Source organism: Chroicocephalus ridibundus, chromosome 1 (genome assembly GCF_963924245.1).
Source record: "Chroicocephalus ridibundus chromosome 1, bChrRid1.1, whole genome shotgun sequence".
Taxonomy (NCBI): Eukaryota; Metazoa; Chordata; class Aves; order Charadriiformes; family Laridae; genus Chroicocephalus; species Chroicocephalus ridibundus.
The window spans coordinates 59,454,679-59,472,095 of NC_086284.1; the positions used below are offsets into that span (position 1 = coordinate 59,454,679).

A 17,417-nucleotide genomic window follows, 5' to 3' on the forward strand; every position below is an offset into this window, starting at 1 on the left:
TCTCAAATAGAACTACGTCACGATGAAAACTGAGTCTGTTTTCAACACTGCAAAAGTCTTACTTTTTAATTTCATGTCTGTAAAACAGAAAACAACTAGCCATGGCATCCATTCCATTTCAAAACTACAAAATTTAAAATACCTATCCTGTTATTATAATTTTTTTATTTTATTTATTGTAAATAATAATGTTAGGATATGATCTAGCTCCAGAAAGAAGATACTGGGATATTGGGAAATGTACTTATTTACATGGGATCCTTGGGATGCTTGCTTACTTGAGATATTTTACTGGCAAACTTCAACAATTTTTAATACCCATATATACATATAAGGCATATAAAAAAATTAATATACCCCTTTTTGTTAAATACTTCATGTTGTCTGAAATTACAGCACTTTTATCTTGTGAGTCCAAGAAGGAGAAAGTAGAGAAGTCTTCCACATCAAATGGAACTGCAAAATGTAAACCACAACATGTTAGACTTAAAAACGGAAAATCATAACAACAGTCAATCCAAGAAAAGTAGTTACCAGATGTGGATCTGAAATGTACGTATCTTCTTTCTGCTCCAAAAATAGTTGGGTTTATACGGGAAACTACATTGTGCTGATCCATAAGAAAATCTATTGCATTTACATGATCATTTAACAAACCCTGTAGTAAGAAAAAAGAAACTATAAAAGTATAGATTTAATTTAAAACAAAGACCAAGTACTTGTAAAGCCTTTCAATGAGCTTAAAGCTTCTATATACACACCCAGTTATGGACAATGTCAAATCAAAAATGTATGACTATCACACATACAGTATTTCAAAATACCAGATACACATTTTTCAATGAATAACTGCATTATATCCTCAGTTTCTGGTTGAAAAATTCCATATGATTACTATATGCTTAGTTGATCCTTCAACTTTGTATAATCTAAATATACTGTTTCAAAACCATGACTGCAAATTAATGTAACAATGTAATTTCAGTTGTCATGTTATTAATTTTAAGCCATCTCATTATAAAAAAATTAATATATAAACGTGACTCAGACAATCCACTGACAAACATTTCATCTTGCCTTCACTCAGAAAATGTTAAACATACCATGAACACTGCCCTCTGGAAGAACCCAGTGGCATCAATAATCCTCTGAAGAATAACTGTCTCCAACTCCGCAGCATCCATCTCTTCTCTGTTAAAGGGCACGCCATTAAACAGAGCTTGAGGCAATGGACCCAGGCCAGTCTTTTTATAAAAGGTTGCTCCTGCCTGATCATATCAGAAATATCACAGGATTAAATAGACTGTGGCTGACTGTAGCAAAAAAATAAACTAATATCAAGAGACAATGAATTCTAATCTCCAAGCACTATTCACTGTCACACCTTCTCATGAGTAGCCGGGACAAAAGAGGACATGTTTGGAAACTAAACAGGACACGTGGAACTCATTTCTCAAACAGATGACAAAAAATTCTAGATCTATACATGGCATTTTAAACTTCTGCTTTATCATCCTGCTGAGAAACATTATTTTATTTTGCTCAATATTCTTAGCAAAAAATATTAAGTAAATAATATTGCAGAAGGACCTTGAGACAGTCACAGTTTGAGGTGGATCACTCTAGACCTTTTCCCCGAAGACAGCACCCCCAAAACCCTCAAAACACTTTTATGTTCAGAAGCCAAGCCTTATTTGATTAGAAAGCAGAACTGGCTAGTTTTTCCCAAACAGAGAAAATTCAGTGAGACAAACAGAAATTAAGATGTATTTTAAGTAATTCCCCCTTCCTATTCCGTATCCTTTCAAGCTTCCTTTCAGTGTCACTTTCTGAATGGCTACAAACTCTATGGCAGTGCCCATGCATCCATCTTTTTGTCACCCCACTGTCTCCTCCCTGATCTTCACCGCAGTTTCATAGTCCCTGTTCCTACAGGGGGCTTCCTCCTGGTACATCTCTGTCTACTTTTCCTTCCTTTAATATTCTCTGTGGGAAGCTTTTCTCCCCTAAGTGTATCCAGCTGTTTCCAGGGCAGATTCAAATTGTTCTTCTATGCAAAGCCTCCATGCAACTCAGTGAGGAACAAGCAGCATAAGGCAAACAGCACCTTTTTTTCCTGGCTGCCCAGATGCACCTTTTTAAAGGAACATAATATCCTTCATACAACAAATTTAAAAAGGAAATAATTAAAGTGAATGGCATGTGTCAGAAACACAAGATTGTATAGATGGCATGGCTGAAGAAACATGAAGGACAAATACTTTTACATAGGTATTTTAGCAGAAAATTGTCTACATAATCAATTATAGATAAAAATGTCTTCTCTATAGCCTTTAAATCAAAATCCATAGCTGTCTTTCCCAAAGGAAATTATAACCAGAAAGCACAATTAAAGGAAACAACGATTTGCCTAGAAGATTGGCTTCAGCTCCTCACGTACAAGACATGGGTAAACAATATCTGCAGTGAGAGACAGACTCCTTGACATGCTTACTAGGAAAAAAACACAAAACTTGTGCTCCTGAAAGCAGCAGGCAATAAGAAATTTTAATAGTGCAAGCCGTAATGCAGAAATCCTTTCAACATTTCCGCAAATGCCTGAATGGTGGCTGAAGAAAAATTAAACTCAGATACTGTATTTCCGTGCTTTAACACTTACTGGTCTTTCAGCTGGGCAAATGCAATTAATTGTGTACTGCAATATTTCTTACCACTTTGCTCTCAACATACCTTCCTCCCATCATCGTATTCAGAATGCACACCTAGTATACTCTGAGCATCAGCGTGGGGGTATTCGCTTCTAAGAACATCTTTCACATGATTTACTGTTAGAACATTTCCGTCTTTCACTTCACGGTACATCTGTAAAAATTATAACAGAAATAAATAAATAAAGTGTAATAAATTTTCAATCATATTTAATAAAAATAAAGACGCAATAAAGTAAATATAATCTTTGTACAGTACTGTAGTAATTTTTGTATTGGTATACTTTTATATTGCTTTTATTGCTATATTGCAGTTTTTACATTGCTTTAGTAATTATCACCATTGCACATATGCTCCATTTTTCATCAGAGCACTGTTCTGATGAATCTATTATTATACCTTTAGTCTAAATCTGAAGTGGCAAAGTGAATATGCTTATGTGAGCAGAATGTGAAAGGTTATTTCTCTCCACTGATTAGAGAGGGAATCTAAATTATTACTACAAACTACCTAACCATGGGTATCTACCAGAATCTATATGGGATGAATCCCAGTCTGAATTAGTAAGTGATACTTTTTCCTACAGGAGTAATTTTTCCTTACCAACGCCATTTTATTTCATAGCATAAGATTTTATTACTTTCATCAAACATACAAAAGAAATTTGAAGTGAAAATTATTCCACCCATTTCTTTTCAAATGAACTGTAAGTTTATCTCTATAGCACTGAATATCTCAAACCTGTATTTAATTGATTCTATTTTTGTTATCTTTTAATTATATTTATCATCTCCTCCTTTTTATATTTTGAAACAAAGTAAATAGAGGAACACAATATTTTAAAAAGCACGCTGTAAATTGATATATTGTGACCTGGTCACAGACAATAGTCACACATGCGTGTCAGCTCCTAACACTTGTAGCTTTCTATTTCTCTTCCAAGGTACTCCTGGCTACTTCAATTCCTTTCATCTTAAGCTCTCTGAGTTTGTCCATGACATTAGTTTCTAGGCACTGAACAGAATAATAGAAAACAAAAGTAAGAAAAGATGTCATGTATTAATACCATGACCATATTCTCTGATATAATTTTGCCTGCAGAGTCTTCACATAGACTGCTCACTTTATTTCCCTCCACTCATCTCTCGTCTCTGAAATTCGTGTCTTCCCATGAACCTGCATTCTCTCACACAGAAAACCTGGCTCACCTGTTAAACTGCAAGCCTGGAATATTTCCATTTTCTACGCTCATTAACAGCTCAAACGACCAAATAAGACCTTAGCTTACTCTGTTTCACTTTCTACACTAGAGAACCAAGAGTTTTTCAAAGCTTATAGGATTGCCAAAGAGATATTAAAATGCCTGTACTCCAAGAGATACAGAACACAAAGGCAGACACATCACACTAATGCAGATAATACAGAATCATTTTTTTCACAAGAATGCACTGAAAGCTGTAAGGTATGCATCTACTTTTTACATTCTTGTAGAAAGCCTGTAGGTAAGTAAAATTACAAGAATAAGTTGGTTTCTGGAGGAGGAAAATATTTCTGCAAATCATTCTATAGCAAATTAATGCTATACATGTTTTAATACTTTGTTTCCATGCAAAATAAATGCGAATGTATCATGTTGTCACAAGGTAGCAAAATCCTAACTATACAGAAAAGTAACAAGTTTAAAGAAAAAAAAGAGGTGATTTCTTGTGAAAGAACTAACATTAATTATCGAGGTAAAGGCTTGAGAGGTGTCAGTTTCCTCTGCAATGTAATTAAAAGTTCTCCAAAGAGCTATTCCAGCGTCTTCATTTCCATCAATTTCTTCTTTAGTATTTAAAACAAAAACAAATCCAATTCTATAAACAAACAAAAAGAGATCATACATTTTAAACCAGTATCAGTTTCATACAACTTGTTCACATAACAGTTCACGTAACAGTCTAACACCAACAGAGAAACCCAAGAAGTCTGCATTTAAGTGATGTGTCCAGCATGTAGGCACAAAAAGCCAGCAGCAATTAAGATCTTTGGGAGTTATTAGGATTTACTGACAGCCCTTTCTTTCCTTAAGCGATCACGGGTTATGACACACTTTACATCCCTGCCATCATCTCTTAACCTTGAGTCTTTGTTTTAGTCTGAGTATGATCTGTCTTTATTTTTCCTGAAATGGGTGTTTTGAGTAGCTGCACGTAGACATGCTGGGGTCTTGGCACCCTGTCGGCAGTACATGCCATTCTTACTAGCCCTTCTCTTGCCTTTTTCACCTTCTGGGGCTTCCCCACCCTCCTATTACCATTCATTCTCCATTCACAGCAATTTTAAAAACATCTACTACAATTCCCTACATTTCCATTAAGTGAAAAAAGCCCTAGAAATAGGAGGCTTGAGAGGAAAAAACCCAAGAAAACTCCTATTGGAGATGGTATTTTGATACTGTTCTCATGGAAAAAAAAAAAATTGGGTTAATCAGGCCATACTACCTTTACAGCATGAAGTATAACAGAGATTTAGTGTTCTACAACAGCAGGGGACATTCAAACCTAACAGCCACTTGTTTGTCTATAACAAAACATTTTGATTAAATTGAGCATCATCATTTTCACACGAAGACATCACTGAAAGGTTTGGCACACGCTCCAAAAAGCTCAAAAGTGAAAGATACTGATGCGAAGATCCTGTTTCTCCAGGGAACAAAGGCTTTGAGCAGTGAGACAATCTGGTCAAACAGACTGCAAATAGCAGCACAATGACTAAAGCACAAAGTCTTTCGCAGACTGAAGACCCAGGAGAGTTAAAACTGAAGATAGCTGAAGTCATATTCCCTGCTGAGAACACATGACAATCCTGGTCTCTACTATACTACTTGAAAGGACTTCTGATCATTACAGTCAGTTCTATCTTAGCTGGTATAGGAAAAGGACCAGAAAGATCCTTCCATTGAGGATCTTGGGACTGGCAAATTGACCTGGCCCAGAAAACACCAGGCCAGTTTCTGACAGTGCAAGGAAGGAAAGCGTAGACAAGCTCCATCTTGCATGCCATGTCACAAGCAATAGGTAAGAGGAGCAAGAGTACGAATATTTTCCATTAAACTTAACACAAGTGTGCAACCAATGTGTTGCATGAGAATGCTGTTGCATTGGACTTCATTTGAATTCACATATTTTCCTAGCAGAACAGAAGATGAAGAAGAAAACAACCTCCTTTTAAGACTTTTATTCAAGTCTTTCCGTTTTCCTTACCTAAGTGGTACATTATGATGATAGAATAATTCTGCCAGTTTCATATAATCACCTGTATCTCCTTGGACAGGATCAACAAAAAGTACCTAAGAAGAAAAAACATATTATACAGCCAATATTTATTCTTGATATCTGCTTTTGTTTTTTTTTCAGACATAAAATCTGAGATAAGAACAGAAATTTCCAAAGGAACTGTGCACCCCAATGGTTTTCAATTGCCTAGAGCACTCATTGTAAGAAACATTAGGAGTGTAAATGAAAATAACCTCAGAATCAATGAATTTGGAGCAAACACTGAAAACAGGATTTAACCATTTATTGAACTTAAAACCACGTGATATCACTACTCTCCTTTGAAAGACTGTGCCAATACTTTGTTCTTATTAATGAACTTGCTAATTAATTAAAAAGGATCTCATGCTCATTTTTCTATTACTTCTTTCAACTAACTCTCTTCTGTTGTGAAAACTAAACTAAAATAAACAAATAGAATATATTGACTTAAAACTTTAATTAAAAAAATGGAGCATTGGGAAAGAATTCTTCCTTCCCGTCTCATGTATCTTTGTATTCACTCTTTCACTTATTGTAGCTTGAAGTGTAAAATCAGATCTTCCAGGCATGCACAGAATTTAAAACTGTGATCTGTCTGCATAGGTAGATTATCCTTATGCAGATTTAAATATGACACCAGTACCTTATTTATTCAGCTTCGCACTGCAACTCCCCTTAGAATTTATCATAACTTTGCTAGAATAGTTGAAATGCAGCGGAATAAATTTAAATTTTGAACACTCCCTCCCCCTCAGATTATAGTTAAATGATAGGTTGTAGGTTTCCATAATACAGCTGTTATATACATCTATGCCAATATTTAACTTTGAATACATAATGCAATTTACTTCATATTACACACATCATCTGCTTCATTATGAACATTTTTTTTTTATTACATACTGCTTGTATTTTGGTTGTCTTTGCATATACTGAACTTCATGTCACTTGGATTGAATACAACAGTGGACAGGAAGGAGCTACTGATGTCATCTATCTGGACTTCTGTAAGGCTTTTGATATGGTCCCCACAACACCCTTCTCTCTAAACTGGAGATACATGGATTTGATGAGCAGACTGTTCAGTGGATGAGGAACTGGCTGTGTAGTTGCATCCAGAGGGTAGTGGTCAACGGCGCCATGTCCAGATGGAGATTGGTGACAAGTGGTGTCCCCAAGGGGTAACCATACTGGGACCAGTACTGTTTAATATCTTCATCAAGGACATAGACAGTAGGGTCAAGTGTACCCTCAGCAAGTTTGCCAATGATACCAAGCTGAGTGGTGCAGTTGACATGCCTGAGGGATGGGATGCCATTCAGAGGGACCTGGACAAGCTTGAGAAGTGGGCCCATGTGAATCAGCAAGGCTAAGTGTAAGGTCCTGCACCTGGGAGGGAGTAACCCTCAGTATCAATACAGGATGGGAGATTAAGGGATTGAGAGCAGCCCTGCCGAGAAGGACTTGGAGGTACTGGTGGATGAAAAGCTGGACATGAGCTGGCAATGTGCGCTCACAGCCCAGGAAGGCAACTGTATCCTAGGCTACATCAAAAGCAGTGGGACATGACTCTCCCTGTCTACTTTGCTCTCATGAGACCCCACCTGGAGCACTGTGTCCAGCTCTGGAGCCTGCAGCACAGGAAAGACATGGACCTGTTGAAGCAGGTCCAGAGGAGGGCCACAAAAATGGTCAGAGGGCTGAACACCTCTCCTATGAGGACAGGCTGAGAGAGATAGCCTGGAGCAGAGAAGGCTCCAGGGAGACCTGATTGCAGCCTTTCAATACTTAAAAGGGGGTTTATGAGAAAGGTGGAGCAGCTTTTTACCAGTAGTAGTGACAGAACAAGGGGTAACAGTTTTAAACTAAAAGAGGGTAGATTTAGATTGGATATGAAGAAGTGAGGGTGGTGAGACACCACAGGTGTCACAGGGGAAGGGCTCGCCCAGAGAAGTTGTGGATGGCCCATCACTGGCTGCGTCCAAAGTCAGGTTGGATGGGGCTTTGAGCAACCTGATCTAGTCAGAGATTATGGGGTATTGGACTGGATGATCTTTGAAGGTCCCCTTTCAATCCAAACCATTCTATGATTCATACAATTACCTTTTGTAATTTAAATTTCAATTTAAATTAGCAATAACTTTTTCCTTAACTTACTAAGTGATACAGACTGCTACAGACAGAGGAAAAATTAGGCTACAAGACATTTGTAATTAGTATGCTTTATAAATTAAATCTTTCTGTACGTTAGTTCATCACCTCTAAAACAAGGACAGTTATCATTACCTTCTCTCAGTAGTGTACCATGAAGAAAATTAATTGATAGTGGTGAATTATCTATATGTAGCATGGAAAGGAACAGAAAAACTGACAAAACTGTGCCCAAGTCCAGTATTGTATATTATAGGAGGCAGAAAGCCAAGAATTGCATGGGGAGGATAAAATGAAATACTGAGTTAATTCAGTGAGTAGAAACTATTCTTCACAGTGAACACAGAAATGTCACCTGGAAAAAAAGTTTGTGTTGTCATGCAGGTCAAAGCACGACAGTACTGTAGAAGAGAGCTGAAACTATAGCTGCACCATCAGAACTTCACTCCATTCCCCAGATTAATATTCATTCTGTGCTCTTTTTAAGCAAATTATATTTCACAGTATTCCCAGATAAGTACTCGCTGGACGCTAGCATTTATCAAAAATTACAAACAAGCTCAGTGGTGCTTCGTTCATCATGTGGGAGTAGCTCATTATTTATTTTCTGTTTTACTCAGGAGGATATAAAAAGTTTGCATTTCTCTGTCAAATTGTAACCACATTGCATTTAGAATTTTATTTACATCAATTCCTTGGCAGAGAGGTTGAAGAGTGCCATTACATTATCCCATAAATGAAAAGAATTTCACAAGATGTTTTTCCTTACAGGGCTGGAATAACTTGCTTCCTGTATTCTTCAGTGCTAATCCTATGCATCCCTTTCATCTCCTAAACTATATATCAAGGCAGTGGAAGACGACCATTCATTATTTCACATCTCCAGCTGGCAGTCTTCAGTGACACCTAGAAGCAACTTTCATTGCTTGAAAACAAAACCTAAACCAGTGGCGAGTCTTCCATGAAACTGGCAGCATTTTCTAAAATAGTCTTAAAATGAGGCATGCATTCCTCTTCTCCTCTAATTAGTGGCCTGCTGGTACAAAATTTCCATCTTCATCTTTTGTCTCTGAATCTTAGCAATGAGATTCACCAATGGTAATGGTGACTCTCTGAAGGATTTCAATAAATTATGAGGCTACTTTATAATACAATCAGTTGCCTAGTATAAACAGAAAAGATTGACAGCTTGCTTGCAAAGCCTGAAAGCCAAGAAACACATGGGAATTAAAATACTGCTTTTTATGGCAGCATCTAAAATAAAGAATATGTCAATTAATTGAATTTGACATTCACATGTTAACTGTCCTGAGAAATCAGTCAGCTGTAAAAGTAGTTTCTTCTCCTTATACAGAATACTCAGCTGTTACGATCAACAGGCTCATGAACTCCAGTTTTAGGGTCTCCATGTCAACTTCACCTATGCCCCCTCAACTCCTACACATTCTGAAAAAATTAATTTCATGATGTAGTCCTGAATATGTGCACTATCTTTGTCTTTTATTATCTTTTTGTTACACGGCCAAATATACAGAAAAATTTAATTATATATATGTATTTACACCCTCATTAGAAAGTCCAGGTTACCAAGAAGGTTGATTTTGTAGAATGTAAAGTTTGACATTATTTGTAATTCTGGGAATATTTCATAGAAATAAACCACTTCACCAAGATTCAAGCTGTTAGAGTCAACAGATAAAAGACATAAACGCCGCTTCTGGAAATCAGACTAATAATCACATATGACTCACTAAACAAAAAGATTTATTAACAGATCCACACAGAAAACATGAAGTTCTAACCTATGTTAACAATGAATATAGCATGTGTATTTTTTAATAAATTGTCTGTCCACATATTAATACATAAAGTACGCAAAGAAATTAAGTTCTCCAAACTTACCAAATTATATAAATTACGTCTAATCTGCTGTATAACTCCAGGAAATGTGGGCTTTAGCAGTTCCTGATAGCTTGCAGGCCACGTGCTATAGCTGTGATCTTGTTCTATATTATTAACCCACTAAAACAAAGAAGCCATTCATTTAAAAAACACAAATTTATTAACCACTGAATAGATTATGTATGTATAAATAAAGCTATTTTAACACGCATGGAAATGCTGGAAAGAATAAAGTGTTTTATCTTCTTTTCGAAATTGTAACAGGAAATAGCTTTTAAAATGAGTATTTTTTTTCCTTCTCAAACTGTTCGGGTTTTTTATTTGCAATACATAATAAAACTAATAATAGATAGAAAAGGAAAAAAGACCATTTGTATGCTGCATCAGGATGTGAATAAAAGCATTTTTTCAAGTGTGCAAACTACTTTCACAATACAAAAGTCATAACAACATAACACACAGATATGTATGTAATACAGCATAACACCTTGTAAGACAAATACAGTATTTATCTATAACCTACAGCAGCAGTATTTTTATATAAAAATAAGTAATTAATATATGGCCAAATTTATCTACTATTTCCTGTGCAAGCCTGTCTACACTTGGCAAACAGAAGAGTGAAATGTGGTTCTTTCAGGTGAAGAAAATTAGTATTTTAGTGCCTTTTTCACCAGCATAACCTTTGTAATGAAAACTGCATAAACTTTGAAAAAGAGAGGGAAGAAAAAAGCAAAGTAATCAGACAATTAAAAATAAAGTATTTAAGTTCTCCACAATTCAATTACCATACCTTTAAAGTACATTTAGCAGTCTTGCATAATACAAAGACATTACCTAGCTAAATGAATTGATGTAAAGTCAAATTCTATAGCTATCAGTGTGCAACCACTCTTCCTCTTTTCAATATCCTACATATTAAAATTTTAATAAGGTATAGGATAGAGTAAATGACTCCTAAAATGTATTGAAGAAATACCACCCTCCAAAATATTTTATACTGCTTATTGATATATGGGTTTATGCCTAGTATTTTAATTACACTGCAAAAAAAAGACAGACTGTCTTATACATAGCATCAAATATGTAACATTCAAATAAATAGTTAATTACTCACTATTATCGAAGAGTGACGAATATCTAACGCATAATTGTCATCTGTAGGATGTATATGCAACCTCATAAATTTACTCAGGATCTCCTCTTTGATTCCAAGTTCATGAAGGCCATGCATCACTTTTCCTTCCAGTTTAAGAGTCTCTAAGATACTTTTTCGGGAAGAAAAAATACATAATGTCTACACAGAACTCTTGTCATGACAAAAAATAAAAAAGACTTAACACAAGGATTATTTTAGTATTAAAAATAATTTTTATATTCTTCTGCAGTCAAATGTTTAAAACAAATAGATTAACAACACTGCACTTATATGTCTTCAAATTTTTCAAAATAGAATTATAACATATTACGCAAATAATAGGAAGCTTTGCAAGTGTATAGAGAAGCAGGCAGCAAGTGGTGGAGACACAGGCAAACCCTAAATGTGCATCACAGCAGAACCCTGAAAACAGCCGGGAGGGAACATATAGCTACTCCTCTAAGAGAAAACTCTTTCCCAGAAAACCCAACAAGACTCTAACATTTGTTGCAATCTGAAAATTCACTATGTGAATGAAACAAACCTGAAGTACTCACCTACTAGACCACGGCAGGCAAGATTTTTCAAATGCCTTTATTCTACCTTGCTTCATTTTGAGTTCTATTCTAAAGGTTTCTTCTAAATTATACTGAAATTAAACCTAGCACTAGCATTAAAAAATACTATTAATATTTGCATCATTATCAAAAAATATGCAAGTGACTCCATCCCAAAACCACAGCTGAGAAAAAAATTGAGTAAAAATTGCAAGTATAAACACTAAAAGCAAGAAAGTTTAAGGATTTCCTTGAAGGAGCAAAGATGACATTTTGAGTTAAAAAATAGAAAATAAAGAATTGTAGACCCTGATGAATTATAGGAAAATTAAAACAAAACAAAAAAACCCACTCAGCCTCAGGAGATTTACTGACAGTTTGCAGGCCACCAAAGATGATTCTGAAGTAGTCATGTCTGTTCTCTGTTGACATCATACAGAATGTAAGGGAAAGTGCAGTTTATGAGTGCTTGCATAAGAGAGGCAAGTCACACCCCAAAAAATTATACTATAATTACATAAACTGGAAAAAGATTTCTTATACCAAAAGCAGGTTAGTTCTGCATTAACAGAAATTATTATAAAAGGTGGCCAGATACAGACTCACAAGTATCTCAAAAAGAACCCAAGGTGTTGTGTATTTAAATTTAATGCCTCCAATTTTTTTGTTAATTTTTAAGAAATAGGGATGAAGTGAAAGCACTTAACTTACATTAAGTGCTTTTCCCATCTTTTTATACATAGATATTGGATTCCTTCCATTTTAACATGAATTTTACATGTTGAGTCATAAAACTAAGCAAATATAAAACATGTTCCAAGAGAAAAAAATACTGTTTTCAGCTACTTATACAATGTTCATATTCAGAGTAAAACCACTGTAAACCAATATTCCCTCTATTGGAGCACTTCATGGCCCCAAAAACGCAACAGATGAGATTACTTATCGCCATGAGTAAAACTCCTCCAGTATTATTAGTAATTTGTAATTTTCAAATAAAATATACCATCTTACCTAAAAGGATCATGAAAATCCAGGTCAATATGAAGGCCATTTAGAAATAAACGTGCTTCTCCAGGTTGGATTCCAAGTATTTCATGAAAATGCTTAAAAATAAGAAGTACTGCTAAATTATTTAGGACACTAACACACATATACAGATATAAAAATACACAAAACTAAGTAATTCTACACAACAGAGATATTAAATCTCTTCCACATAATTTCTTCTCTTAGCTGAGTGTTGTTGGTAAAAATATTGGAAGCATACTTTTAGGAGTGCTATTCAACACACTTTCAATGCCTAATAGAAATACAAATTAAAATAGTTGATAATCCCCCCCGAAAGAACCTACAGTGTCCCTACCTGTACAAAGGTATAGGCAAGAACACATTCTCAGTGTCTCCCAACAGAAAGTGAAAATACACACAGATACAGAAATACAGCTCATAAGTTTTTGAAAATTAGCCCCAGCATATTCCTCCTACGTATCCATTCACCTCCAAATGGAGATCAAAGGCAGACCCTACATGTGCTCTCCAGACCTCCACTTGAAAGTACCTTCTCAATAGCTTAAAATCTTTCACAATTCCAAAAATGTGTAGTCACAACTGTTAGAGGGAGGGAGGTAGGAAAGACAGACGAGAAAAAACACAATCTCGTCTAACAGAGGGGTCCTGGAAAAAAAATAAATCAGAAAGGGATAGCACATCCTTGCTTTGCATAAAGAAAAAAATCCACAATAAACAAATACAAGAGGAAGGAAGTGTTTAGGGACTAAGGTATGCCTTATCATTTTATTTCAGAGCTGTGAGGCACCACACTGTTCAATCTGCAGTGGCTGTAGCAAGATAAGTAACACGAGCAACAGCAGCAGTTTATTCCAACTCACCCCATGAGGAGCAGTCAGAGTTCCAGATCTGTCTTAATTCCCAACAGAGGAATGGAAAGCACCAAAAATAGGCAGAAAAAAAAAAGCAAGCTGAGAAAGATAATTTTTTCCCCATTTAGCTCCCACTTAGTGAACAAAGTAAGTGTGAACAAAAAGCACACTTTGAATAAAAGCACCCTTGGAGCAAGCAACTCAGGCTGCATATACTACTCCACTTATGAGCCTGCCACTGAACAAGTGAGAGAAAAAACAGGACAACCTTGAAAGTGACATTATTCCATTAAAGTAGCGTGGTTACTTTCACGCAGTTAAATGTAAGTAAACTCAAAGCTAACTGGTTTGTGGCATTCTAAGTGCAACCCCACATAAATGAGACAACAGTGCACTTGAAGCTCCTTGTAATCCAAGAGATGTGCATATTACTCACCATTCATCGAAAAGGTACCGTATTCCTCAGCTTATATAAACATTTTCACAACCCAAAGCAGAATGGAAATATGTAATGGTACCTAATATCAACGTATGAAAGGCAGGGCTCTGCATGAAGGAAGAATGCAGCTGTGATAAGTCCGAGCCTAACACAGAAAGAATTTTTATGAAAGCCCCAAACCTGACCTTGAAAACCAGCTTTTGAAACTGGTAGACTTAATTTATTCTAATGGTGTAACCTGAACTTTGTAGTGCTTTTTTGTATGTAGATTTACAAGAGAGTAATAATTACTTTGTTATAAAGTATCTAAATACTTTATATATTTATATTTTCAAACTCAGATATAATGTGAAGAACATGGTGGATTTGGGGGGGTGGGAGGTGAGACTGCATCCCACTAATCCTAAGAACTAACCAGAGGGGAGACTGCATCCCACTAATCCTAAGAAATAACCAGAAAGCCTTTTTTTTTTTTTTTGGTTAATTTAGTTAGTTATTATCTTTCATGAAAACTTCAGTAGGCACCTAAAAAATGGATGTCAGTGGGCCTTTCAAAAATAAGGAGCATAAATGCGTGGCACTAAGTTTCCTATGGTTGGATAAGGGGAAAAAAAAGGAAATAGTTTAATTACTTTTCTAATTTATAAAGGAAAAAGGAAGAGGAAGGACTTTTATCTTCTTCATAACTAACTGCTGCTTTGCATTACTCTGGCCCAAGTGCAGGACGTCATACTTATCTTTGTTAAACCTCATGCAACCATTAAAACAAAAACTAGAAGTAGGGGCTAGTGTCTGATGTTAACATTTTTCCTGCCACAGCTTCACACAGAATTACACACCCTCCCAAGGTCTCACTCTACACATCCTTTATAAGCAGCCAAAATTCATAGATGCCTAACAGTGCCAAGTGCCGCTGCAGCATGTGGTATTTCTGATCGTTTTACCTAGACAGAGCTTGATCCTGAGACACAGTCAAAATGGGCAGATGGGACAAAATTAAACAGCCAGGCACACAAAGATAAGACTTCTTTCTACCCAAAGTCCTAGGTAAATCTGAAATGTTTTTGTAGTTAGCAAATCCAACTTGGCTTCCAGTTTTAATACCAGCGTTGTGCCACAGAGTGCTGTAACCACAAAAAATCCCCCTTAATGCCACTGGACTCAAGGAGTGAACAACTATAAGGAGGATTCCAGCCTCAAGAAATCTTACCAGCTTCTTTCAAGGCTCTTGCACAGATCTTGTGAGATCAGCTAGAACAGTCCCTCTCCTTGAAGCACCGAAATCAGCATTTCAGGTAAGAGATCTCTTACCCCTACTGAATGCTTAATACGCCCAGACATTCACGTAAACAGAGATACTGAGTAAGACTGCAACTGGCTGATGTAGGTCACACAAAAACTAATACTCAGTAAAATGAATGCAAGAACAGTGATAAAAGTATCAGCCATTGGGTGTTGAAATAGGAGTTTAAAACATTTTTCAAATCCTTCAGTAGGAAAAGAACTGAGCTGAATCAGAGATGAGACTCACTATACAATTTTGATACTAGGCATTTGATTGTTCAGAAGAGCATCCATTTGCTGTAGCAACTTTGATGGAAGGAGTATTTAGGCATCTAAGACCAGAATTTAATGATGATAATACTCACACGGTATTTTCTTGCTAAACTGTCAGCAGATTATTGCATCAGAAGTTCCGAGTTGTGTTTAATGAGATTTTATTGTTTCTCTTATCTATAGCAGTTCTTTGTCTATTTCTTAGTTAGGTATCAATTCATTACACTAAATCATCACATGCCTTTCAACTTCTAATACCTTTATTTCCTCCCATTACATTTCCTATTCAACTTTCATTATCTTGAGAGGGAATCATCCAGTTACACACAGCATGAGATCATATCTCTCCTGCTGCTAGATGGATGTACTGCAGCTTAAAAACGCACAAGCCAATTTATAGTGCTCTAGCAGCAGTGCTCAGGAAGTTTCCCTATTTTTATTAAACAGACTTTAGCTTTTAGCTGTCAAAAGGCCTATACCCTCAGGTAGGATGTAGCATGAAATTTAAACTTAGTGTTCTAGGTGCTTAAGACCCTCCTAATGTATTTAATACAGTCATGGAATCATAGGAGCAATTTAGTTGACCAACCACACAGACACCCAATATAATTTATCTCAGGACAAAGCATCTCAGACTGGGAGGTACGGGTCAGGCAGAAGGGAATGGATATCCCAGTGGACACATCTGCCAGACCTGTATGGCTATCTCAGATAGCCTGCAGCATCTCAAATGACATCAGAAATTCAGGTTTAGGCAACTCAATCATGTCCCACAAAACAACCACCGAGTGAGCTAAATTGTTTTTGATGTCCATTGACTACATCTTCATTGTCATAACAGGAGTTTACATACCATACAGATGTGCCTAAATGCAGAGACATTCATTTCCAATCAAATCTCAGTAACTTTTCCTAATCCTTATATTTAGTAATAACAGCTATTTCAATTTCTGATATCAACGCTTATAAATACTTAAAGGGTGGGTGTCAGGACGATGGGGCGAGGCTCTTTTCAGTGGTGCCCGGGGACAGGACAAGAGGCAATGGGCACAAACTGGAACATAGGAAGTTCCACCTAAACATGAGGAGGAACTTCTTTACCCTGAGGGTGGCAGAGCACTGGAACAGGCTGCCCAGAGAGGTGGTGGAGTCTCCATCTCTGGAGACATTCAAAACCCACCTGGACGTGTTCCTGTGTAACCTGCTCTAGGTGACCCTGCTCTGGCAGGGGGGTTGGACTAGATGATCTCCAGAGGTCCCTTCCAACCCTATGATTCTATGATTCTATGATTCTATGATATGCCTTTTTTTTTTTTGCATTTTGGGGTAGAGTTTTTGATTAAGCTGTTGGTTTTTATTTTTGTATTAACAGAGCTGCAGTTTGAGAAAGACACTGTAAAGACTTCACCAAAAAACAAGGAAAGTCCTGATACCAACACTCATACTCTGGAGAAAGTATGATCAACAGGGCTTTGTTTTGCTTTATCCTGACTATAACCCTAACAACAAAGAGATACAGGAAAATGTGTATCTCAGCTGCACATAGAAAGCACCAAAGTGGGGTGCAGATACTGGTTTGGTCCCTTGAGGAAAAACTACAGCACTTCTCACTAGTGCAATAAACAAGCTGTCTGCATAATGTTGAGCCCACTCCGAGATCTCTGTGACAACCCAAGAATCACACATGCAGCCGGCACACAAGCAAGCTGAAGGGCTCAGGAAGGTGAACTGCTGGGATATGTGAATTGTATTCTCAATAGGCCAGTCCCACGTGGAATCACC

At 36.6% G+C, this 17,417-nt stretch overlaps 1 protein-coding gene across 3 annotated transcripts in view; it reads right to left on the reverse strand.

Moving 5' to 3' along the window:
• UGGT2 (UDP-glucose glycoprotein glucosyltransferase 2) overlaps positions 1-17,417 on the reverse strand; it is a 90,517-nt gene that overhangs the window by 43,708 nt on the left and 29,392 nt on the right. For all 3 annotated transcript variants that reach the window (XM_063336471.1, XM_063336481.1, XM_063336491.1), the window contains 9 exons: positions 12,771-12,862; positions 11,179-11,329; positions 10,062-10,181; positions 5,955-6,040; positions 4,430-4,565; positions 2,731-2,862; positions 1,104-1,268; positions 535-658; positions 358-456 (listed from right to left, as the gene is read on the reverse strand). In XM_063336471.1, coding sequence (XP_063192541.1) covers positions 358-456; positions 535-658; positions 1,104-1,268; positions 2,731-2,862; positions 4,430-4,565; positions 5,955-6,040; positions 10,062-10,181; positions 11,179-11,329; positions 12,771-12,862 — 1,105 coding nt within the window. The remainder of the gene's footprint in view (positions 1-357; positions 457-534; positions 659-1,103; positions 1,269-2,730; positions 2,863-4,429; positions 4,566-5,954; positions 6,041-10,061; positions 10,182-11,178; positions 11,330-12,770; positions 12,863-17,417) is intronic.